A 26,290-nucleotide genomic window follows, 5' to 3' on the forward strand; every position below is an offset into this window, starting at 1 on the left:
CATGATCTCCGTTTTACCTGGGTTCAGAAGGAGATGGTTGGTCATCATCCAGCGGTCTTTATCTGTGAGACATGCTGCTAGGTCAGGACTAGGGTAGGTGGTCGATTTAGGAATTCTTAAGATGATTTGTGTGTCATGATATGACATTTTATAACGCGCCTATACATGTGTTTCAAGGTGTGACAAGGCAAGAGAGGGGAAACAAAGGGAGGACAAAACAAACTATCTTATTAGGCCTGGTGACATTGAGATCACTCGCATAGTTATAGCAAGTTGTGTGAGCGGATGATCCTGGTCAGGGGGCTCATGTCAAGGTTGAAGAGAAGGGGAGAGAGACAGACGCCTTGGGGTATTCCAGTGTTTGCTTTGCGTGCAGCAGAGAGAAAAGGGGCACGGTGGGTGATTTGCTGTCTATTAGTGAGGAATGAGGTGATCTAGCTGAGTGCTGCTTCACTTATTCCTAAGGAGTGCAGTCGATCAAAGAGGATCATGTGGTTAATGGTGTTGAACTCTCTCGAGAGGTCAAGAAGAATAAATGCTGCACATCCTCCGAGTCTGCCATGAATTTGAGGTAATCCCAGATGGAGATCAGCGTGGTTTCTGTTCCGTGGCGCAGACAGAAACCTGATTGCGCGCGGTCTAGCAGATGGTTAGATTCCACAAAATCATTGAGCTTGCGGTCGATGAGTTTTGCCAGGAATCTGGTGTTGGAAATCGGCCTGTAGTTGATTGGTAGGAGAGGGTCAAGGGATGCTTTTTTAAGCAGAGGTTTCACATGCATAGTTTTGAAGGAGTCTGGGAAGTTGCTGGAGGTGAGCGAGTCTTTAAGAAGTTGTCTCGCCGCTTTTCATACACAGGTGAAGATTTCTTTGAGGAGAGAGGCAGGACAAGGGTCGAGGGGTGAACCAGAGGGTCGGCTGACAGATGGTAGTTTCGCAAACTCCTCCCTCGAGATGGGGTTGAAAGCAGAGAAAGAAGGGTTCTTGAATGGGGTGCAAGATGGTGAGTTTGGCATTGGGGGTGGCTGTCCTGTCTAGGACTGTTCTGTGGAAGTGTTCAGATATGGAGTTGTAGAGCGTTTGTGAGAAGGCAGTCTGGTCTGTGGTGCAAGGCAGGGGTTCAGGAATTCTATGATGATCCTGTGGAGCTCTTTGCTGCTGCTACGGCAGTTCAAGTTCCTTTCATAATAGGCTTTTTTGGTCTTTCAGATCTCTTATATGTAATTTCTATGGTGGTGGGCGAGTACTGATTTGCGGGGTTCTGAAAGTTTGCCATTTGAGTTGCAGGGAGAGGTTATGGAGTTTTAGAGTCTTCCGGTGGGGGATGAACCATTTGGGAGTCGGTCCTTTGTTGGGGAATGAGTGGACTTGGATGGGTTTAGGGGAATGAGGGAGTCGTTTTTATCCAGGAGTCAGATAGCTCTATGGTTAAGGGCCTAGCTGTGGTTGTCTGTGACAGGAGGGTGCTTAGCAGCGCTCGGCCAAGTCTGGTAGTACCTTGACCTTGTTCCAGCACTTGAACTGAGATGTAGGGGTAGCGGATGGCTTGGGGGTGGCAGCGGTGTGAGGGAGAAAGATATGGCAGAGTGGTCTGTCTAGATGAGGAGCTGGGGGTGGATGCGGAGATGAGGTGGGAAGAGCTGAAAATGGCATTGAGGGTTTGGCCAGCAGTATGTGTGGGTGCTCTGATATGCTGGGTGAGGTCGAGTGCCTCTAGGCTGTCGACCAGGGTATAGTCCAGGAGTTGTTGGGGTGGTCGAACCAGATGTTAAAATCTTCCAGTTAGCTGTGCTGGGTTGTGTTACAGTGGAGGTAATGGAGATGTGAGGTTTGTGGAGGATGGCTAATCCACCTCCTCTAGAAGGTCAGTTGTGGATGTTGAGTCAGTACTCAGATTGGAATGCTTCATGAGTGATAGGCTTGAGGTCGTCAGAGAACCAGTTTAGGAAATCGTAGATGCTGTTTTCTGGGGTTTGCAGGGCTGGGATGGTTGGGGTCGCCGGTAGGTTGGTGTTCATGGGGAGAGGGTTGATTGGGTAGGGCAATGTAGTAGGACGGACAGAGGTGGTTGGGGAGGGATACTGTGGTGCATAGAGGGCCACAGATTAGTGGGGACCGAGAAGAGCGGGTTGTTGGTCGTAGTTCATCTCAGTAGTGGCGTGGGATGGGCGGTACGGTTGGTAGTGAAAGGCTCGGAGGGTTGAGGCGTGGTTGCGAGTGGTGGATGGTCGTTCAGAGTTGTCTGACTAAGGTGTTGTTACAGATTGGTGTACAGGGCCTAGGAAAGGGGACATCGGAGAGGAAGAGGGATGGAGGAGATATAAAGTGTGCGGTCTTCAAGGTGGGAGGCAGGTGTGATAGAGGGGACATGGCAGTGGGGCTAGGAGAGGCGAGGTGGATCAAGAGGTGCAGGGCAGGTGAGGCATGCAGAGTTGAGGGTGAAGGGGATTGTCTTCCTCTAAAGTGTCTGCGTTTGGGTGCTAAAGGAGTGTATGAGAGGTTTGGGGGCTCAGCAGGGAAGGGGGGGTTGAGGCGATGGTTCAGGAAAAGGGCACGACACGCCAAGAGAAGGGCTGGTCGGGGTAGGCTTTTTGGAGGTGGTCAGTGTGATGGAGATGGTGATAGGTAGGTGGGCAATGCTTGCCGATTGATGTGTGGTCGGGAAGAGGGAAGTGGACGTAGTGCAGGGGAGGGGTTGGCCATAAGCTGTCAAAGCATTCCTGTGATGCCTCAAGGTTGGTTGTGGGGAAGAATGTGAGGCAGATCAAAGGTGTGTGTCTCTGTCTGTCTGTCTGGAAGGTGCTGGTGGACAGGAAGGACAGTTGGGCTGAGGGAGCCTCCCTTCCTGTGAGAGATGGGCTGCGGCCGATGTGTGGTGGTCCCTGGGTTTGTAGCTGAGAGGGTGAGGGACCAGGGCGTGGAGAGAAAGGTGCATTGTGTGTTTCTGAAAGTAGGTGCAAGGGTTCACCTGGCGCAGGAGCAATGTTTTGTGGAGCGCCAGAGAGCCCCTCTGGTCTGAGAGTTGGAGGGGTCGGCGCTGAGAGGAAGTGGGAAGCTGTAGCTTCTCAGTGAGGGAGGGCAGGAAAAAGGGTGGAAGGAGGGTCAGTGGTGGTAGTTGGGAGGCGGATATGCAGTTGTTGACTCGTGGTCACCCATGGGTGTGTGAGGGAGCTCCTCTGGTCAGTGAGTTGGAGTGTGTGGTGATTGTGATGAGTCAGTATGTGTGTGGGTTTGAATGGGTGGCTCTGAGGTGAAGAGGTGTTGTGGCGTGTGATGTGTGTTCAGGAAAGAGGGTGTGAGGGGAAGGATATAGGTCGGGTGGGGTGCTATTGGATTGTCTGAGCTTTGTATGATAGAGTGGGGTTGTGTGAGGGATTCTGGGTGTGTACCTTAATGGGTTAGGGAAAGAGGGTGCAAGGGTGAAGGATGAAATGCAGATGAGGTTGAGAGCTTCTTGTGTATGCGAGTAGTGGGGTGAGTGGTGAGAGGCGTTGTGTGTGCATGATTCTGTGCGAGTGTGGTAATGGGTTTGAGAATGAGGGTGCGAGGGCGGGGTGGTGTAGGGTGGGTGTGGTGTATTTGGGAGGGCTTGAAAGCTGCTCCTGTGTGTGTGAGCGGAGGTGAGGTGTGAGGTGTGTGATAGTGTGTGCATGAGCGAGTCTGGGTGAGTGCAGTAGTGATGCATGGGAAAATTATGTGGCGGGTAGAGATCTAGGTTGTGCGTTTCTGTCTTGAGTGTGCTGATCGCCATGGTCATGTAAGTGTGTGGCTTTAGGTAGGCGGGTTGGAAGCACTGGCGACTGTGATTGGGATACTACTGTAGATGGGAGGGCTGCATTTGAGACAGTCTGATCAGTGGGTGAAGTTGCTCGATTTGAGGCAGTAGCGGCTAGTAGAAGTAACTAAATTAGACGCGGCATCAATAAGTGTAGCTTTTTTGAGTCGTGTTACTTGGCTACCTGGGTAGAGGGAGAAAGTGCCCAAAATGGGGGCACAGTATTAAATGCAGCAGTACCCACACCTGTGACACCTGGATAGAGGTGGAAAGTGCCTACAATGGGGGCACAACAGTAAATGTATTAACACCTAGATTTGGGACACCTGGATAGAGGCTGAAGGGCCTAAAAGGGGCACAATAGTAAATCGGTAACACCTAGATTTGGATACCTGGATAGAAGGAGAAAAGCACCTAAAATGGGGGCACACACAGCGGACAATTGTCCTGAATGCAAATGATGGTTTACCTAAAATAATTTGCCTGAATGCGAGAGATGGCTGACTGACACAATATGTCTAAATGCGAGTTATGGCTGACTCGCACAGTCTGTCAAAATGCAAGATAAGGTTACTATAAAACTGTGGGCTACATGCATCAGACTACAGGCTAATAGATTATACAATTGGTTGGTCAGTTTGATGGGGAGCAGTAATGGCTGTACCCCCCTGCCCGAACCACACTTATCTTGTCAGTCGCTGCTGGTTGAACACAAGCGGCTTCACTGGTGAACACTGACAAACACAATCCGGAGCTGCTACTGCAGGAGCTGCCCTTTTTCTCAGGGACCTTAGCCGGAGGGGCTGCAATGGGCAGTGGGCTATCCGGATGAGTTGTGTGATAAGGGCACAATGGGCCAAATGGGGGAGAGGGCGGGCAACGAGGCGTGGGCAAGAGCCGGGAAGCAGGAAGACTGGGGTGCTGAGCGCCAAGGGCAGCAAAAATACACAAAAATACTAGAAAGAGGCTGGAGCTCAACGTATTACAGGGGCCTCAAGCCTCACCTCAAGCCAGGGACCAAAGAGATTCCAAGGGAGGTGTTCACCTATATGTTGAAATGTAATTGGGGAAAGGCCAAATCCTTGAGGTACTCGAAAGGTGATTGTGAACAGAGGGGTGACATGTTGGCAGTCTACATCCTATCTGAGAGGAGAAGTTTGTCATCCATTTTAGCATAGTTCTGTCTAATTCAATGTCCCACAGCCTCTTTAGGGAATTTTATCACTGATGCTGTTGAATGCCATCAAAATCTCCAGCAGGATCAGGGCACTTTTTATGTTTGCATGAGTGTTTTTTTTTTCATTTTATTTTTTTAATTGTCCCATTTTCCGTTTCCCAGATGGCTCTGAATCAGTGTTGTGATTTGTGAAATATTGTGGCAGTTTTCATGTCATCCTGGAGTTATATGAATTTTCAATTAAATTGTTCGGTGTAGATGGTGAAGTAGCAAGCTGTGGCATCAGATTTCTCTGTGGTTTCTTTGGTTTAGCATAGGTGGTTTCAAAGGCTTACAGAACGGCAACTTCCTTTGTTGATGAGTTAGTGATTGGAAAGTAAATGGAGTCCTGGTTGATCGGTTATGGTTTTCAGATGTTCGGGATGACACAATTGTTTGGGTGAAGGCCAGCCTGAGGTTCTTGTAATGAGGAGGCAGAAGCCTCACAAGGTTGTTGTGGTGATAAAGCTAGGTATTGATTACATTACTGAAAGGGGAAGGTCCACCAGCCACTGGGGGACAACCACAGAGCACACTTTGAACTGACCACAGTCAGCAAAATAATAAGATTACTGCTAGTCGAGTGTACAGAAATGTGTAATTTAATCATCAAATAAAATCAAAGTAATATTCACAAATCTTGATAATTATCAATCAAGGTTACATTTATGATATATATAAACCATCATACATCATCTTTCAATCAAAACAAATCCATAAACATTGTAAGGCAAAAATGTGATTCAAAGTGGTGAAACCCGAAAGTTCTATACACAATTTTAACAGAGATATGCAAGTCTGTCTTTCTCTCTTTCTAAACTAATCTCAACACTCTTTTATGATGGTATAATACAGTCTTGTAGTGCTGTAGGATGCATTTCGGGCATAACCTTTATCAGGTACAGGGTATTTTCTAATTTCTGAAATGAATAAGTGATCTGTTTTAGTCACTAATCTGATAATCTGTCAATCATATTTAATTTAAATAAGTTTGAGCTAAGGGAACTGACCTGTGTTCCTAAGAAATTGGCAATCACTGGAAAAAATATGGTGCTAAATAGGCTCCTGGTATGGTGCCAGGACCTTTGCTGCAATATGGGCCCTTGTGATGGAGTTAGGACCTTAAATATATTTAGCCAGATATTGTATGGCCGCTTGTGGGAACCAGTTGCTTGAAAAAGCGCTGGGTCCCACTACGCGGTCATTCATTACTCAGTTGTAGTATTAAATTACCACCAGCTCCTATGAGGGTTCTGTGTTGTGGGCAGGTACTAGAGAAAGTGCATGTGGTGGCATAGAACCCCTCCCCCAATAAATAACATGAACATTAACTATTCTTTAGTTGTGTTTGTGATCTTGATGATGGACTGGACAATCTGGAAATTAGTCAATCCATTCAAGTAGTGCTATTGCTAACTCTTAACCAGCCCTTTCTATGCTAAAGACTGCTTTCCACATATCCGGATGTGTCTCGGAGTGCATTCCTTTAAAAAAAAAATAGTCTAAGTGAGCACACCAAAATATGATTGTCTTCTCTTTTCTTCCAGGACCAGGTGGACCACTTGGTGGCGCTGCAGATCAGAGCCTGCACGCTGAACTCAAAGTTGACATTGGCCGAGCGCCGAAAGATCCTGGATGACTTGGAGAGCGAGAAGCCCCTGATCAAGCTGCTGTACATCACACCGGAGATGGCTGCCTCGGCTACATTGAGAGCTACTCTCACCTCTCTTCTGGCTCGCCACCTCCTTTCCTACTTGATAGTGGATGAGGCGCACTGCGTGTCCCAGTGGGGTCATGACTTCCGGCCTGACTACCTGAAGCTAGGGTCTCTCCGTGCTCGCATCCCACATGTGCCCTGTGTTGCACTTACTGCCACAGCCACTGCCAAAGTTCAGAAGGACATCATGGAATCTCTAGGGTTGAAACCTCCATTGGCCACCTTCAAGACTCCTTGTTTCCGGTCCAACCTCTTTTACGATGTACTGTTTAAGGAGCTGCTGAGTGACCCCTGCGAGAACCTAAAAGATTTTTGCTTGAAGGCACTGGGGGAGAAAGACAAAGAAGGGGTAGGTTTATGCCAGAGCTGCTTGTTTGCTATCAGGTTTGAGGCAGACTGGAAGATGAGCTAAAACAGCGAGTGAGCAGGTGAAGCATTGTGTATTTCAAAGCACACTCTCAGAAATTTTACCTGCCAACTTTCGTGCTCTATTGACCGCTATAAACTGCACTTAACAGCTTGCCCCAAACAATGACTCTTGTAACAACATCTAAATGTCTTTTAATTTGAATCTTTATCCTGTTAATTTGGGGTGGTTTAACAGCTTCCAACCACTTCGATGCAGTTAGAATGTCTGAACTTCTAAGTGTTGATTACTTCTAGTTTACACATCAGATCATATACAGGCTAGATCAAAAACAGCTCAGTGGAAAACAGCATGTAGAGTTAAAGCCCTAATACTAATTACATGTAAAGTAAATAACAGGCATAAGTATGTTATTTTTAGGTCTGGATAGCCGTGTTTCCTTAAGCAGTACTACATTCAGAAAGCGCAATGGCTTGGCCATATGGTGGCTGGAATTCAGCCTTCACATTTCTCTATGCCTCACGTTGTTTTAGAAGAAACTGATGCATGGGAATATGGATGTCCTCTTGTTCCTCTACAAGTCTTTGCCCCAGTCCCATCCTGCTTGCTTATGGCCGGGTAATATTTACTTTACTTTTACTTTGCTTTGCATTTATAACGCGCACCAAGGACCCAAAGGATTAAGGGTGCATTACAAACAGAACAGCAAAGACCCTATGAGGGAAAGAGAATGATTATGCCCCAAGGACTTCAGTAGAAAAAACAAAGACGCGCAGTCCTAGCAAAAAAGCAGGGTTTTTAATTTCTTTTTAAATAGTTCTGTCAATTTAACTTCCTTTTAACTTCGCAGGGAGCAAATTCCAGACTCTTGGGGCAGATGAATCATCTTTTATTATTCTATTAATTTTATTTAGTGTTAATAGCGCTGAAGGCCGCTGTTGGGTGCTTTACCTAAAAGGATATTATAGGCTATTAAACGGCAAGGTAATAACAAGATTACTTGTATAGTTCCAATACAGTGTATTGTAAAGAGTGATCTTGTAAGTAGTCCATTTGTTTCCAAAGTTGGGGCCTATGGGCAGCGTTGCTAAGACCACTCAAGTATCCAAAAGTAGAAATTAGCAGTTTAATAAAAGTAAAGCCTCTTCATAAAACTAGATCTGGTATGCTGTTGCTATATGGACTTTGTCGGCAATTCGGTCGACCACATTTGGTTGATTCGACTAAATACATAAACATACGTATATATGTATTGGGTTAGTAGAGTCGGAAGTTGGAGTTGGGGGCATGGGGTAAGAATGCGAGAGCTGTGTTTGACCCCCCAGAACAAAGAAAAGTGTTATTCAGGTCAACCTAAAACTAGTCAATCAAACTGCAGTCTTTCAAAAGAAAGTCTATGTAAAAACGTATAACCATAGCGAACAACATCAAACACGTTTAGACGCAAACCTTATGTAAGTGCTGCACCTTATTAAAAAATGTTTGAACTGTTGTAAAAGTTAGAAAACTTTAAAATCAGTAGCAGAACGTTAACACAGTTTCTGCAGAGTTCAACTGGTTTGATGCAGGAGAATTCGGCCAAAATGAAAATGTTTAATTCACAAAGAAATCAGTTTGAACATATGGCAGGGCAACATTAGTTTATATACCATACTTCGAAGGGATTGTGTCCTCCGACGTATTCCTTATCTTTGATAATACGTTTCCAGCTTGCTGGCCTCGGAATTTTTTCTCTGTAGAGGGCGCTGCGCGTCGACGTCCGCCGAGTCGATGTCCCTCGACAGCCACCGTATCGGCGCTGACGTCACCATGCCTATAAATAGCCACGCGCGGCGTCCGTTGCTCAGTTCCGTTTTTCCGTACTTCGTGGGGCCTTGGAACATCGTTGCTCGGTTCAGTCAGATAATCTAATCTACATCTACTCGAAATATACCAACTCGTTCTCGATGGCATCTTCATCGGAACTGACAACGCCGCGATCCGGCTTCAAAAAATGTCGAGTCTGTGGTAAAAAGATGTCGATAACGGATCCACACAGGATCTGCTTGTGGCGCTTGGGAGCCGAGCACCATTGTTCGGAGTGTGAGGGACTGCATGTCCATGACGGCGAAAGCCTTGAAGGAGCGCAAGGGGAAGCTCGAGAGAGGTAAGTCAGTCAAAACCTCCTCGAGAGTTTCTTCGGTCGGGTCGAGGCATTCGTCTCCTCCCCGTCGAAAACATTCCCATTCTAGATCTCGAAGTAGCTCCCACCATTCGTCGAGATCAAGACACTGAAAGAAGAGATGTCGAAGATCCCCTTCCTCGTCATCTTCTGTTTCCCCAGAAAGGTTCTCCTGCCCCACAAAACACAGCTCTCAGGCTGAGTGGGAGGAATTCAGGAAGAAAATGTTAAGCGTCTTCGAGAAAGCCGCCTCGTCCCCCTTGAAGACAGCGGAGGGTGATATCCCGGGTGAAAAACCCAAAAAAGCAAAACGCTGCGAGTCGCAGCACCCTGCGAAACATTCCACCCGAGAGCGCCACGGGCCATCGGGTAAGAAGGCACCGTCTTCGCCGCCGTCGTCGAAGATTCCTTCGACGCATGGATCGGCGCAATCGACGCCGTTGTCGAAGGGTTCTTCGACGCATCGGTCGATCGACTCAATGCCATCGTCGATGCCGACACCGATGAAAGAGAAGACCACGGCTACTCCACAGCCAACGGTGATTCCAAGAGCCTCCGGCACGAAGCCGAGACAGTCGTCGATGTCCTCGAGTAGGATCCCGATCCTCTCGAGTTCTTCGAGGCCTCATCCGGTTTTCTCAACGCCGTTTTTGGCACCTTCGAAGCCTGTCACATCGGCATCGACGACATCGATGTTTTATCGCCCAATAATGACGAATTTGGCTCCTTCTGCCTTAGAAATGGGTTTTATACCATTTCAGAGGTCGGAATACCCTGGATTATCTTCAATTTATGAAGAAGGGGAAGATTCTGACCAGGAAACCTTCGAGTTGCAGAGGACCACACTACCTGTTTCAGAGGATTTCACCTCTGAGGAAAGAAGGTTGAAAGACCTACAGGAGTCATTACATGAGGCAAGTGGGCTGGACACTTACCCAGAAGTGGATTTTGTTAAGCCAGACCCCGGGGAACATGCCGAAACACCCTATAGAACCCTGATGGCAAGAATTATTGAATTCATGGGTTGGTCTGCACCTTCGCCTGTTTTTCAACAGGATGACCTGACAGACATATTAGACAAAGGTCCACAGGAGGATCCTGTGGTCCCCTTCCATACAGCCTTACAAAGAAAAATTGAATCTTACTGGGAAACTCCTGAATTTATCCCTGCTGTCAACAAAAGATTATCAGCCAAGTATAGGGTAGCTGCTGCTGACCCTGAATACTTACCGAAACACCCGACTTCAGAGAGTCTGGCGGTCGAAGCAGCAACTTCATCAAGCAGCAGGACCGCTTACCCTACTGTCCCACAGGATAGAGATGACAAGAGGTACGATTCTATGGCAAAGAAAGTCTTCTCTGCTTGTAGTATGGCGTTGAAGTCCATCAATGCCACCTGTACGCTTGCTAGGTTCATTCACACACTATGGGAGTGTGCTTCATCAGCGGCTGACTGCATACCCGAAGGAGAGGAGAAGGAAGCCTTCCTTAACATTATTGAAGATGGTAAGGATGCCATGTGCGAGTCACTTCAAACTAGCATCGATTCTGCTGACAGTATCAGCAGGGCCATGGCGGCAAGTACAACAATACGCAGGCATGCGTGGTTGTGAAAGTCAGGCTTTGCCCCTGATGTACAGGCCAGACTTTTGAATATGCCCTTTGACGGCTCTTCATTATTCGGGAAAAAGGCGGATGACAGTCTGGAAAAGTTAGACTTCTAAAGCAGCAGCAAAATACTTAGGAGCTGCTATCCGCCAAACTCCTTTCGCCCCCTAAGGAACCTCTGGGAGAGGAAAGTCCTTTCGCTATTATTCCGCATTCGGAAAAGGCAGAGGACAGCCAGCTCAAAGAGGCCAAAGAAGATCCACCCGAGGTGGACGGGTCAAAGGTACTAAGACCGCAGCAGCAGCAGGTGCCTCTTTACCCTCTGCATCTGCATCAGCCGCCCCCAAACCACTCTGAGGCCTTCCCACACAATACACCTGTAGGGGGCAGGTTAACTCACCATCTGACGGAATGGCAGGCTATAACGTCAGATGCTTGGGCGTTGGAGACAGTTGCCCAAGGTTACTGCCTACCCTTTCTACACATCCCTCAGAGTCATCCACCGGGGAACAGCTCCCTAAAAGTTCCAGATCCGCTCCTCTTGCAGGAAATTATGGACCTGCTAGAGAAAGGTGCCATAGAACCGGTACCTGTAGCGGACAGGAACAAGGGCTGGTACTCCCCCCCCTACTTTCTCATACCAAAGAAGGACGGAGGACTGAGACCCATCCTGGACTTACGAGAATTGAACAAGTTCCTCAGGAAGGATAAGTTCAAGATGGTAACTCTCTCTCAGATCCTTCAGGCCCTCCAGCTCCAGGACTGGCTGGTATCTCTGGACCTTCAGGATGCTTATTTCCATGTGCCAATCCATCTCAAGCACAGGAAATAACTGAGGTTCGCAATTGCCAACTCTCATGATCAATTTCGAGTTCTGCCATTTGGGCTGACCTCCGCCCCGAGGGTCTTCACCAAGGTGATGTCGGTAGTGGCGGCGAGTCTAAGGAGGGAAGGGATCCCCGTCTATCCCTACCTGGACGATTGGCTGATCAGGGCCGTATCTTCGGAGCAGACCCAGACCCAGCTAGATTATGTCTGCCACTTCCTTCACAGACTGGGCTTCTCCCTCAATTTAAAGAAGTCACAGATGATACCATCTCAGAGACTCCAGTTCGTTGGAGCGGTCCTGGACACTTCCCTGGGAAAAGCCTCGCCACCACAGGTGAGGGCTCAAGATATTCTACAGATGGTCACCAAGTTTCAAAATGCCCAGCGTCTCTCCTGCATCTTCCTTGTGCCAGAGGCTCGCCTGAGAATGAGATCTCTTCAGTGGGCACTGAGAAGTCAGTGGTCACAATTCTCAGGGAGAATGTCAGACCTCCTCCGGATTCCGGACAAGGTAGCCCACGACCCTCAATGGTGGGCCTATTCAGAGAACTTCTTGAAAGGAGAACTGTTTTGGCAACTGAAGGCAAACGTCCCCAACCAGCACAATCCTCCCCGCAATGAGAGACAATGATGGACTCTCCCAGGATGGGAATAAGGCCAAGACGAAGTGCGGGTGAGCGTAAATGGGAATTTATCAATCAGAATAGGGCATGCAAAGAACTCTGCAAACTCCGAGAGCGCTCTGTCTGACAATAGCAAAGACAGGCGTATATATTTACAAAAAACGTCATCAAAACCTACATACTATAGGGGGCACAAGTTCAATGGGATTGGGTGGCGACGACTAGCTACAGGTGCTGCTGTGATGTGGTTGGTCTTGGCCGGAGGACGTCACTGGTCAGCCTCGTGGGTTGGGCTGGGCTTGGCGGGTCAGCTGGGTTCATCCGGGCGGTGTTGTTGTGCCACTGTGGCCAGTGTCAGAGATGAATGTCTTTTCCTGACTTCTTTGCCCTAGGCCATGCACACCGCAGTCATTCAGTCATTTGCAATATTATCTTCTTTAGTAAATCTTCCAATAGGTTATTCTACAGGTTAATGCAACACAGGAGGAATGCACCTCGAGAGGGGTTTGATGGCGATTCATCAGTACATGGTTACCAGTGTCCTGTTGACCGGGTACCATAGGTCGTGGGGCTGGGTCTCAGGGCATGGGACAGGCGGTACATGTCTTCCTGTCTTGTTAGAAGTCATTATGAATGTGTTGCTGTAATGTTGCCATAATATTGGGTGTCCTAATCTTACAAGGGCCATTAACCTAAGGTGATCCGGTGGGTTGTGGGGCTTGAGAGGGCGCCTCTGGATTTGTATTTTCAGGCGGAGGTTTTCTGCTGGGCTGTAAATAATACAGGTGGCGGGCCGTGGCCTTGGGTGCTGCAGAGGGAACTACAAATCTTTGAAGCGGCTCCAGCCTAGTTGGGGGAGGTGGAGCAGCGCGGCGCGGGCCTCTGCTCTCTCGTCTGGCAGGCTTCGCAGGGAGAGAGGGGGAATGGCCTTGCATATACTCACAAAGGTATCTTCCTCGTGTGTTGCCGATTTTAGGTGAAAGTATCATAAACATTCAAATAATATACAATACTAATTGAGTCATTCCAAAGCTCACATTTTAACATTGCTAATGCCTCTCAAATATAGCCAGTCCAAGCACATTTTTTTGTACACTATGTTTTAACAACTACAACAATTTTTTATATGCATATACATTTGCAGTAAGTGAGGTAGTAATGAGGTTGGTGGAGCGCATAGAAACGACTCGCCATTGTACGTGACGGTAGTGGCACATAAGGGGCTTGGACATACACACATAAAGGGTGCATTCTCGAGCGCCCTTTACATGAACCCTCAATATGGTTGCATTTGTCTTTCTCTGCACTCTAGCAGCATTAGTTCGGTTATGGCGCGGGACCGTGGGGTGTAAACTTTTCAATGATACGCATAACAAATAATCCCCCGGGACGCTTTCACTATTTGTACATAACTGCAGTGGTGTGGGTGCTTCATTGCTAATGCCATATGAACGTGCATTCTGCCATATCTATACATTTTACAGGTTTTTTAGTCAAAGAGGTTTGTGGAGAAAATGCGTCCATCGCAGGTAGTTTTGTCATTAGTATTTGGGAACTTTTGCTTTTATCTGAGGGCCATTTTACAGTTCTCTTTCCACCCAGGCTCTGCTGGCCGGATCATGCTGGGAGCAGTGATACACTGCGGAAAGTGAAATGTTACAGTGTTGGTATCTTACACTAGCTCATGTCCGTCTTGTTCGTGGGAACGGGCTCACAGCGGATCTGCCAGGGAGCTGCGGCCACAGGGATAATTGAAACTCTCCAAAGGTGGGGGTCGCGCTGCAGTGCGCCGAGCTCACACCATCTTTATTAGACAAAATGGTTTCTGAGGCCTAGCTAAATTCAATAGGTTTGGGCAATGTCTTCAGCGGGTGAGCCATCCACCACCTGGGCCCTGGCGGTAAGGAGGGGACGCCTGATGAGCCATGGCCCTCACCGGGGGAGGGGATGTAGGCGAGGGGGGTCTTTTGGACCAATCCTCCCCTACACAACCATGGCCGGAGATGACAGTAGTCACAGACGCCTCGCTCACAGGGTAGGGAGCCCATGCCAACGACTTGACCATCAGCGGTCGTTGGTCTCCATCAGAGTCCAGACTACATATCAACCTATTAGAGCTGAGAGCGATCAGACTAGCGCTGAAAGCTTATCTGCCATCAGTGCAGGGGACAAATGTCCTGATAATGACGGACAACACGGTGGCCATGCACTACCTCAACAAAAGAGGAGGCGTAGGATCACTGCCACTGTGCAGAGAGGCAATGCAGCTCTGGTTTTGGGCAATTCGGGAAGGAATCGCTCTATCGGCAGTCCACCTAGCCGGAGAGAAGAATTTGACAGCGGACGCTCTGAGCAGGCAGAGCACAGTCTCCCACGAGTGGGAGCTAGCTCAGGAAGTCCTTCAGGAGATCTTCGCCCTTTGGGGAACCCCTCAGGTGGATCTGTTCGCCACAAGCACCAACAGGAAGTGCGATCTGTTCTGTTCAAGGGAATTTCCCCCCGAGAGGAGCTCTAGGAGATGGGTTCGTAGTGGACTGGGAGTTCCCACTCCTTTACGCATTCCCACCAGTCCCTGTTATTCCTCAAATGATCAGGAGGTTGAGAAGATTCCGGAAAACCATGATCCTAATTGCCCCGGATTGGGCCAGGAGAACGTGGTACCCGGAACTTCTGGACATGTCCATCTGCCCTCCAATCCGTCTTCCACTCAAAGAGAATCTTCTCTCGCAGAAGGGAGGTCAGGTTCTCCATCCAGACACCAGAACCCTCAACCTTCACGCTTGGCTTCTGAAAGGTTGAGGTACAAGGATTGGGATCTCCCTGATGACGTTGTGGCTTTCGGCCAGAAGACCAGCAACAAAGTCTTTATACCGCTGCCGTTGGAACAAGTTTTTCAGCTGGTGTAGGGAAGAGAATATCGACCCTTTTTCATTCGGTACACCAACAGTGTTATCGTTTCTACTCTACTTGGCAAACTCAGGCCTTCAAGTTGGCACTGTAAAAGGCTATCTCGCAGCGCTTTCTATCTTCAAGCGCACTGCGGAGGAACCATCGTATTTCAAAATTCCTCTAGTGGTACAATTTCTCAAGGGTCTAATGTTTACCCTCCAAAACCATTCCAGGTTCCATTATGGGACTTAAATTTAGTCTTAAACTTCTTAATGGGCACTCCATTCGAACACTTCACTCTTGCGCATTGAGATTTTTCACACTTAAAACTGTCCTACTGGTAGCACTAACATCTGCTTGGAGGGTGAGTGAGCTACAAGCTATCTCCTGTAAACCCCTTCAGGTGAAGCCTAATTTTCTCCCAAAGGTGGTTTCTGAATTCCATATTACTCAGAAAATTACCTTGCCTTCATTCTACCCTACTCCCCATCTGGGGAAAGAGGAGGAAAGGCTACACAGGCTGGACCCTAGGCGAGCTCTCAGCTTTTGGCTAGGATCAGGCAAGCAGACCAACTGTTTGTAGAATACTCAGGTCACAAGTTGGGACTACCCATAACAAAACAAACCATCTCCAGGTGGATTATCTTGGCCATCCTGGAATGTTATAGACTAGCAGGGAAAGAGCCACCCCAAAATCTCAGGGCTCATTTAACCAGGGGTATTGCAGCCTCTTCGGCTCTCCAGAGAGGGGTACCGGTCCGGGACATATGTGCGGCTGCCACATGGTCGTCCGCACATACATTCACAAAATTTTACAATCTGGATTCCTCCACTGCTCAAGAGACCAGATTTGGCAAGGCCGTATTACATTCGGTCCATCCCTAAAGGGATACATAACACTATCACTCCCGCCTCCAATTACATACCACTGCTATGGGAGTCTATCAAAGATGAGGAATACGTCGGAGGACACAATCCCTTCGAAGAACAAGTTACTTCTTACCTGGTAACGTTCTTTCGACGGGATGTTTTTCCGACGTATTCCTTATCGCCCCTCCCATCCATCCCCGCAGTGATAACTTCCCTTGTGGTTGCAGCTTTCGCTCCTTCAAGGTTACTAACCGATTCAGGCATGTCTTTTCTTATACTACAAAACGGAACTGAGCAACGGACGCAGCGCGTGTCTATTTATGGGCATGGTGACGTCGGTGCCTATACGGTGGCTGTCGAGGGACATCGACTCGGCGGACGTTGACGCGCAGCGCCCTCTACAGAAAAAATTTCCGACGCCAGCAAGCTGGAAACATATTATCAAAGATAAGGAATACGTCGGAGGAACATCCCATAAAACCTGAAACTGCACATAGGAACCAATGTTCATGAGAAAATTATGGTCTGAAAAAGCCTCACATTTCTAACAAAAGGTTTTGTGAATGGGATACAGCTTTAATCCTATGTCCCGTCCCTTTTCCTCCATACTTGTGGGACATTCCGTCCATGAGGATGGGATCAGAGCACTTTTCAAGCATCAAATTCCTTTCTGAGCTCTGCATCGCCCTTCAGTCCTTTTCTCCATGTGGTCTGGGTCGGATGCACTTGCATTGTAGGGAATTTTTTCTTTTTGTTCCCTTGTCTTTCATGTTCCTGCTCTGGTTACACGGTTGTCTTTCTTCCGCCTATGCCGGAGAGTCTGGGATTCGTGTCCTGTCCTTTGTGTGAACATCGTTTTGCAATGGCGGATCCCTACTCTGTCTGGAGTGCTTGGGCCTGAAACTCCGGTGAGACTCTTGCTTCTACTGCGACTCCCTCTCCATCCGTGCACTCCTGCGTCGTCTTGTCAGGTGGGAGGAGGTGTTCCAACGGATTCCTCCTCTGTTTTTACAGCAGTTTATAGAAGAAAAAAAGGAAACGTCCGGTAAATTCCTTCCTTTTTGGAGCACCCTGTTCATGGGACTCCTTCCCAGGGTCTTCTGGTTCTGGGAGGGACTCAAGTGTTTCTGGTACCAGGGCTCTCCCTGAGGTGTCCCGAAAGAGATCTAACCTGTACCCCAGAGTTGCCTCCGGGGTTCCTTGTAAAGTGGCTCACAGGACCAGATCTTAATCCGATGTTCCCCATCTGGGGGCTAAAGTTAAGCCCATCATTTCTGGAGCCATTTTCACCAGGGTAGTTCCCGAGGTTTCCAAATCTGGAACGGAGTGTACTGAGACTCGTTTCGAGGTTTCCAATAAAGGGACTAAAAGCACTGGGGTTTCCCCTGAGGATCCTCGACTAGGGGCTATATCTAAAACCGGCTGGATCGAGGGGCCCCATACAAGGGCTCTGGCTATGGGGGTTGACCCTAAGCCTTACCACACAGAATCCAGTTGTGAATTCCATCCTGCTGAGGGGGCCCAACAAAGGCGGGCAAACACCTTAAGTCTTCAAGTACCGGCTCTGCCGAGGTTCCCTCACTGAGGGCTAATTCCTCAGCGGACTCTAGGGGTTCTCAAAAGCGCTCAAGACCTGCTAGCACTGGCTCTGCCGAGGTTCTCTGTTACAAGTCTAAAATGGAACATAAGTCCCCCAATACCCCTTGGGTGACAACAGCCTCACTGACAACTGTGACGCAGTTCTGCTCAGGCAATACCAAAATGGCGGTCCAACCCTTGTGGTCTGCAATGCCATTTTGACTACATCTCTCACACCAATGGTATCAATGGCTGGTACCGAGAGGCCTGTTTTTGGGGCTGAGCAGCCTTTTCCACGTAATGTGGAAAACAGCAATCCGTTCTTCCCTCCGATGGATTGGCATGCTCGTTTTCCGCTGCCACATAATCTCGCTCCCTCCTACGTCCGCTCCCTTTGTTTACGTGGATACAGCTGGTGGAGGGCCGTCCTGACAAACAGCCTCTTTGCAATCCTGGTGGAATGTGCAGTGAGAGCGGCCTCTACCCACTCCATTGACTAGGGCTTCTTCTGAGGATGCATTTTTTGGCAAGTTCCAGATCCTTCACTCTGACCAGTTGAAGGCATACTTTAAGGATCTATTTATAGAAATGTATCTTAAGCCTCCCGCGCTGCCACTTGCTCCGGCTACTCCTCTGCATTTTCCTGTAGTGCCACCTCAATCTCTTCTTCCAGTGGGGCCCCCTCCTCCACTACCAGCGCTGCCTCCACTTTCACTGTGCTCAAGACCCCTGTTGCGCAGTCAAGTCTGCCCAGGGAGTCTGAGGTACCACGTGCTGCGGATCAAGATTCTGTTCCCGCCGCACTGTTTGAAGATCAAGCGGACCAGGATAGCAACAACCTGCCCCGCTCTCTGAGCCTTTCATGACCGGGGAGAGAGTATGATGGCGTTGGTAGATATTCCAGTACCTTATCCTCCGGCTCCACAGGAAGATGTACTTTCTGAAGCCTTTACTTTGTCGACACTGGAGCACACAAAAGGATGTCGAGGCCGAAGCCTGCAAGGTCTGGGAAAAACATAATTCCGGGCAGCACGTGAACAGAAAAATTACTCGCTACAAGCTCCATGCGTCAGAAGACATACCCTTGACAGCATGTCCGCTCCCCTTATCGACGGTGGTGGCAGCAGCTACGCTCCAGTCTAAGCTGTCCACTGCACTGTCTCAAGTCCTTTCCAAGGAGGAGAATCTTCTTGATGCCATTGGAAAAAAGGTATTTTCTATTTCGGCTCTTCAGCTGCGACAGGCTAATACTGAGGTCATCTTGGCGGCTGCTAATATCAAGCTGTGGAAGGAGTTTGCTGGGTTTCAGGAATGTATTTCTCCTGATAGGCTTGAAGATTTTAAAGCCGGCTTATCAGATGCCAAAGTTCTGGCTCAGGACCTGCTTGAGGCTGCGGCCCATCTTGTGGACAAGTGTGATGCTGGAAATGCATCGGAGGGACAGGGCCTCCGTCACCTTGTCCTTTACTGCTTTTTTATATTGTGTTCTGTCGTGTTTTCCGCGCAGGAGTTCATGTGGGACTCCTGGCGGTGCAGGTCTCTTTTGGTTTGGTGAACAGACCCATGGGATACCCTTATGGCACACATGGGTGGGGGTACAACCCTGTGCCCCTAGTGTATGTGTTTGCGCACCTGTGGGTGGCCCGTAGAGCAGGGTATGGGCTGGTGGCAGCTCCATGCTGAATTTGACAGGTGCGCTGAGTATCCCCAATTTTTGGGATACCCAGGCCCTGCCATTGGAATCAGTTGATTCCTGATGGAAAACAAGATGGCCCTGGTGGCCTCTTGCTTTCTATTACCTATTACCTTGTTTTCCCAAAGTCCTGGGAAGCCCTGACTCTGTCGCTTCCCCCTGACTGGCTGTTGGGTGGAAGTTCCATATATGGAAGTCCAGTCCAGACTAACTGGAGCCTTCCCAGTGACTATGTTGTAGGTACGCCCTGTGGGTGGGCCTGGATGAATGGATTGTGTGACCAATATGCACTTCTTGTTGTGGCTGTCTGGTTTCTGATATGAGAGACAAAGTCTGAGACAGCCGTGCCCGAAACTGGCCTGAATGCAGTGTGTAGTGTTGAATGGCTGGGTACTTGTCCCAATCCACATTCCTTGTTGTGATTGTCTGAGAGGGAGGAGGATGGCCTGAATGCACTGTGTGCCTGATTGGCTGACTGACTGCATGAATGCCCTGCTGTATGATTGGCTGCTGAGAGTGACCCAGCAGTCTGGATGAGAGACAAGATAGTATACCTGGGGACCTCTCACCACTGGAAATTGTTCAGAAGCTTTGTCTACACTTGAAGAGTAACTGGAACTGCTGATCCTCGACGCCCAGCTGGAAGGCGAAGACTTGCTGTTGCATTTGCTTCGACCTGATCTGAAAGCTGCCGAACTCGTCAAGGACTGATCTGAGAGAGGACCTGGTAAGGCGCCCTCTTCCCGTGGCCCGAGGGACCATCGAGCACTGCTAACCTTCGCCGAAGCTCCATGGAAGTCAGACCCTCGAAAGGCTGCCGACCTGAGACGGGACAGCTGAGGAGAACGAAGCAAAGCACCCGGACTTCACCGCTGTCGAAGTCTATTGCCGTCGACCAGGGTTTGCAGGTTTGTGTAACCGCTGGAGGCCCGTTGTGTTGCCCAGCCGTGGGGACCACTTAACGCCGTGCCGCAGACGACCGGAGCCGTCCGCTCCTTTGCCCAAGAACATTTGAATCCAAAGACTCCCTTGTCCGCAACGTCGACCGCTTTGTCCCGCCGGAGAAAGTCGAGGACGACCAACGCGCCAAGGAGAATCCGCCGGGGGGTTTCCCGCCACCTGAAGGCCACAAAGACTTCGACGACTCGACGCCCTTGTTGGGCCACAGTTCTCCTGAAACTCTTTGCGGTCCTGAACAATCCATCGCCGAGGTGCCCCGCACACCTCATCCTCGCATGACGTCTCTGACGAGCACCGCCTGGATCGACATCGGGTCTCGGCACCTTTGAACTTCTCATCGCCGCCGTCGCCAAGTTCACCATCTTCAACGCCTCTCGACGATCCGTGGCTCCTGCTTTAAAGGGAGTCACTCAAGAAGGATCCGCTGACGCGTCTTTGAAGAATTCTACTCCACCTGGTACAGTGGGGGGGGTAAAACATTAATAGGAGGAAATAAGACTAGTGAACAATATATGGAATGGGCTTGTGCTATATATTTTTATTTTACAGGTTGCCCAGGTGGGGGTATCTCCACACAGAACTGCACCTAGTGGTAGGGGCCAGTATTCTGCCTACCGTTTCAATCATCTTGCTTTCCTTCCCATCTCTATTGCTGGTTTCCACGTTATTGATCTGTGTGACATTTTAACCGTACAGTTGATGCACTTTAATGAGATTCGATAACATTGGTGGTACCACTTTAGAATTGTATATATTTATCATTGTTGATTTCTGAGTACAAAGTGCGTTATTGTGATCGTTTACATACCTTTGAATATTGTATAAAGATTGTGTTTTCAGTAATACAGTGTGCAGACATTCCTTTGTGGGGGTTCGGGGACTACACCATACTTGAGAACCAGCCTGCATCACCTCCTGAGAAGCTAGGCCTTGATTGCTCGACTACGTTACCAATTATAGATAATCTTGGCTGGAGTCCTCTGTGCCTCTCATCTACCATATAGAGAGAGGAAGTACAGACACCCCCTCCAGTCTTTACAACAAGGCCTTAAGGTTGGAGTAGACGTCTCCTGCCAAGTGTGGCTGCATGCTATAAACTTTCGAAGGAGGTTTAGAACTAAGTACTTGATCTTCCCTTCGAAGGTAAGGAACTATTCCACTCCTCCACTGATGAGGAACTCACCAAAATGAAGGCAAGCACGCAAACGGCTAAACCTTGGTAAAACCCCAGCTAAAGCATCTGAGTCGGGCCTCGTTTCAGACCCGACTCAGAGGGCGGGGTCTCAAACAAGGTACTTCTCTGGTTTCAGAGGGTTCCAGGACCGACGGTGCTCACCGGGCAGAAGCTCCTGCTAGTGGGTCTTCCCCCAAGCATCAAAGGCAAGTTGGTCGTTTTTTTTCTCGGTCAACAGCCTCCTCTTCAGCAACTGTGGGTCTTCCCAATGATAAACAATCTAAATGTTTTCCATCGGTCTCTGGTGGGAGGACGAATATAGCCTCATCTGGAGGCGTGGCAAACCATCTCAGAAGACTGATGAGTTTTGTCCTTCGCCCAAGCGGGCTTCTGCTTGCCCCTTCCTCCTACCCCACCCTCTCACCCTCCTCTTCAGCAGACTAGGTCGCCTTCCCTCAGAGCCAAGTTACAGAAACCTCTAGACCTCAGAACAGTAGAACCTGTTCCCTCACGGGAGCAAGGGGAGGGCTGTTACATCCGGCTGTTTACAGTGCCCAAACCCAACCAGGCTGGCCTGCGCACTATCCTTGACCTCTCCAATGTCATTCTCTTTTTACCCCAAGAGAAATTCATGATGATTACGCTCAGCCAGATAAAGTCCTCTCTCCGGACGGGCGATTGGCTCAGTGTGGTAGACCTTCAGATGCCTACATGCATATCCTGATCTGGAGGCTGCATCGGAAATATCTGCGGTTCTCTGTAGGAATGGAACACTTGCAGTATTGAGTGCTACCGTTTGGTCTCAGCTCGGCGCTATGTGTATTTGCGAAGATGATGGCGGTCATTGCAGCATTCATCAGACTGCAGGGTGTTCAGGTAAATCCATATTTGGACAATTGACTCCTGCACAGTCCTTGCCCACAAGCCGCAACAGCCAATCTTCAGTCACTTCTCCAGCTCCTGTTCCATCTCGGGCTGTCTGTGAACTTGCTGAAATCGTCTGACGATTGCTCAAGACCTGATCTTTCTAGGTTTCCGTTGGGATACTGTCAGTACCAGAGTGTTCCTGACGGAGGACAGGATTGCAGACCTGTCAACCACGTGTCCGTTTTTCCTGCAGAGTCCTCCCACATGTCGGCCTGGTGGTTCTAGACTCCTTGGCCTTAGGGCCTCTTGCGTGTTAGCTCTACCTCTTGCACGACTGGAAATGAGGCACACTCGGCTTGCTCTTTGGAGCTGCTGGTCTCATGCTACGGATCCAGACTCAAAGATGATTCCAGTTCCATCCTACATGATGGCAGATCTTCAATGGTGGTCTTCCGTCAGCACATTTTCGGTGGGAACCTCTTTCAGGAGCCCTGCCCACAAGAAACGGTTAATACAGGCTCCTCCCTTCTAGGGTGGTGTACGATTTATGGACCCCTCAGGACAGACGGTCCCATATCAGTTACCTAGAGTTTCTGGCAGTTTTTCTGGCGCTCAATGCTTTTCAGCCCTCTATCATCAAGAGCGTTTCGAATTCACAGACATTTCTCTAGCGATGTTATACATCAACAAACAAGGGGGCACTAGGTCTCCTCCTCTGGTGGATCTAGCTATCCAAATTCAGAATTGGGTGATCCAGCACAATGTCTGGCTTCAGGCAGTGCACATTCCAGGTCACATTAATGTTGCGGCAGACTCCCTCAGCTGCCAATCTCCGGCGAGTTACGAGTGGGAGATGAACACCAATGTTATTGCCAAGATCTTACAGCAAAGGGGTGCTCCAGCGGTGGACCTCTTTGCAACCTCAACAAACAAGAAACTTCCTCTTTATGCTTCCAGGCACAGTCTTGGAGTGTCTTCCTTGGAGGACGCTTTCGAGATCCTTTGGAACAACATGAAAGCTTACGTCTTCCCTCCTTTGCCGCTGATTCATCGGTCGCTCTGAAAACTCGGGAGTGCTTCCAACTGCACTCTCCTCTTCATAGCTCCTTGGTGGCCAGCCAGGTTCTGGTTTTCAGAACTGCAGCACCCCAATCAGGTTGCTACAGAGCCCCAACCTTCTTCACCAGAGCAATCACTAGTTGTGGCACCCCTCCCCATAATCCTTCAGCTTGGCGGCCTGGTACCAGAGTTCCAGTCCTTAGCGCAGTTCAACCTTTCAGAGGATAAAATGCACATAATTCAGGCAGCACGTAAGACTTCCACGTGGGCTCAGTACAAGAGCGAATGGCTTAGATTTTGTCATTGGCGTCTAGCTAAACAGCTTGATCCCCGACAGGCTTCTATTGACTGTGTCTTGTCTTTTGTATCAGACCTCTGTGCCTCTGGCATCCATGTGTTGTTATGCTGGATATATCTATCCGCCATTGCGGCTTATCTGTCTACAGACAGTTGCTCTTTTTCACTGGCAAACCCAGTCAACAAGAGACATGTTGCAGGTCTTCTTCATCTCTTTCCACCGGTTAGGCCTCCTCACCCAAAATAGGATCTGAATGTAATCCTCATCGCATTATCGTAAGCCCTTTGAACTTATGGCCACTACCGAGCTTAAGTACCTTTCTTGGTAAGTGACCATCTTGATTGCGGTAACATCTGCAAGAAGAATAAGTGGGCTTCAATCTGTCTTTTGAATATCCGTTACTAACTTTCCACAAGGATAAGGTTGTGCTTAGCACTAATCCTTCTTTCCTTCCCAAAGTTGTCTCCGAAGTCCACTTAAACCAGTCAATATCCTTACCGGTTTTCTTTCCGAGCCCAGCCTCCGATGCCGAGTTTTACACAACCTAGACGTCAGACGAGCGCTGAAGTTTTTCCTCGATAGAACAAGCAAACTTTGAAGTTCTTCACAACTTTGTTACGTTTGATCCAAAAGGGAAACCTGCGCCCATCTCTCGTTGGATAGCTTCATGTATCTCCGAGGCCTACAAAATTCAAGCCTTCAGGCCCCAAAGGGCATATATGCGCATTTTGGTCCGTGGCAAAGCGGCTGCTGTTGCCTTCCAAAAATACCTCCTTTGGGAGTCCGTAGCCTAGGCTGCTATGTGGGCTCCCCCTTTGGCTTTTTGAGACCTTATTGTCTTGACCTGAGTTCCCGGGCTGATGCCCAATTCCGGCCAGGCAGTTCTTAAGAATTTGTTCCAATAAGGGAAATTTCCATCCTCCTGTTTGTATTTGGTCAGTGCTTGGGAATCTCCCACAAGTATGGCGAAAAGGGGATGTGACATAGGAGTATGACAGTTACTCACCGTAGTGATTACCTTACTCCTAGTCCATAGTTCCCTTTCTTCCATACGCCCGCCCGCCCACATTCCCTTCTAATAAGTATCCTCTATTTCAAATGGATTGTGTCTTGCAACGTATTCCACATCTTTAACATGTAATGTCCACAGCTGTGTAGTGCAGAAACTTTTTCGGCAGAGGGCGTCCTGCGTTGATGGCGTCGGGTCGATGTCCCTCGTAGGCCTCCTTCGAGGGCAAAGTCACCGGATGTTATAAATAGGATGCACAACGCCCATAGCCTCAATTCTGTTTTTTCCGCAAACGTGTTTGCTTCAGAGACTCGGTGCGCCTCGTGTTTTACCTTGTGAAGATGTCTTCTTCGACCCTTCGGTCTGGCTTCAAGACTTGCTGGGACTGCAAGTCTAAAATGTCAATCACCGACCCGCATTGCATTTGTTTGTTGTGCTTGGGTGATAGTCACGACACTGATAACTGTTCTAAATGCCAGTCGCTGACTGCTAAGGCCTTGCGGTAGCGTAAGGGAAAGCTTCAGGTAGGTAGGGGTGCTAAACCCAGTAAGTCCAAACGTACTTCCAACTCCAAGGGTATGTCTAACAATGATTCGAGGGGCGACTCTCCGCGTCAGAAGGATTCTCGGGGTTCTCGGTCCCGGAGTGGTTCCCGCCATTTGTCCTCATCTCGGCATTCCAGGAAGCGCCGTCACTGGTCACCTTCCCCCTCCTCGGAGGATGGTGTCTCGAGGGAAATGGCTTTCCCAATGAAGTCCACGACTCCGGAGGAATGGGCTGCCTTTAGGGAGCAGATGTTGGTGATTTTTCAATCACAGGGCACAGTTCTGTCCCTGCCTTCTAACGATGCCGGCAAGGAACGGACTCGAACCGTGGCTCGTAGGCTGACGGGCTCGGGTCCTTGCCGCGATCCTCATTGGGAACCTTCGAGGTCTTGTTCGGACAAGGCTCAGAATCGTTGCAAGAGACGTACTTCCAGATCTCAGTCCTCATCAACGGCGAGACCGCAGAATCCTGCTAAAGGCTCGAAGTCGGCGTCGTCAGCGCATGTCCGGCAGATACGGACATCGAAGCAGTGCCTTCGTATAAGCCCTCGGCACCATCGCGCCCTTGTCGACGCAGAAGCCATCAGCGCTCTCGATGACTGGGGCTTTTTGGCCGACAGGTAGTGTCGGAGATCATAAACTGAGGCTACAGGCGCCGTGCGTCCTAATTATAACATCCAGTGACGTCGCCCTTGACAGAGGCCTTCGAGGGACATCAACGCCATCGATGCAGGACGCCCTCTGTCGAAAAGTTTTCCGGACTACATTATTATGATGTAATGAATGTAGCTTGCTCCCATCTGTAGATTTCTGTTTAGATAGGCGTTTATCACACCTTTGTGAAAGTTCAATAAACACACTTGAACTGGGGTCACTTGTGTCTGTCTTACTATTGCCACCGGTGGTCAGTCATAATCTCGAATTTAGAAATCTCGAGAAAAAAAAGTCTAAAAAAAAGGCCCCAAAAAAAAGAAGTCCATTTTTTTTTTCTCTATTTTTTTTTGGGCTCTAGTATATATAAATAAAATAGGTAAAAACAAAAAAAAAAGGGGGG

The 26,290-nt window shown here is 49.0% G+C and overlaps 1 protein-coding gene across 3 annotated transcripts in view; it reads left to right on the top strand.

The window, feature by feature from the left end:
• RECQL5 (RecQ like helicase 5) overlaps positions 1–26,290 on the top strand; it is a 1,190,108-nt gene that overhangs the window by 266,004 nt on the left and 897,814 nt on the right. For 2 of the 3 annotated variants that reach the window (XM_069654764.1, XM_069654765.1), the window contains exon 3: positions 6,538–7,056. The exons of the other annotated variant lie outside the window; for it this stretch is intronic. In XM_069654764.1, the coding sequence (XP_069510865.1) occupies positions 6,538–7,056 (519 nt within the window). The remainder of the gene's footprint in view (positions 1–6,537; positions 7,057–26,290) is intronic. 3 annotated transcript variants of the gene reach the window in all.

Source organism: Ambystoma mexicanum, chromosome 3q (assembly GCF_040938575.1).
Source record: "Ambystoma mexicanum isolate Mex_15411 chromosome 3q, UKY_AmexF1_1, whole genome shotgun sequence".
In the NCBI taxonomy this organism is placed as follows: domain Eukaryota; kingdom Metazoa; phylum Chordata; class Amphibia; order Caudata; family Ambystomatidae; genus Ambystoma; species Ambystoma mexicanum.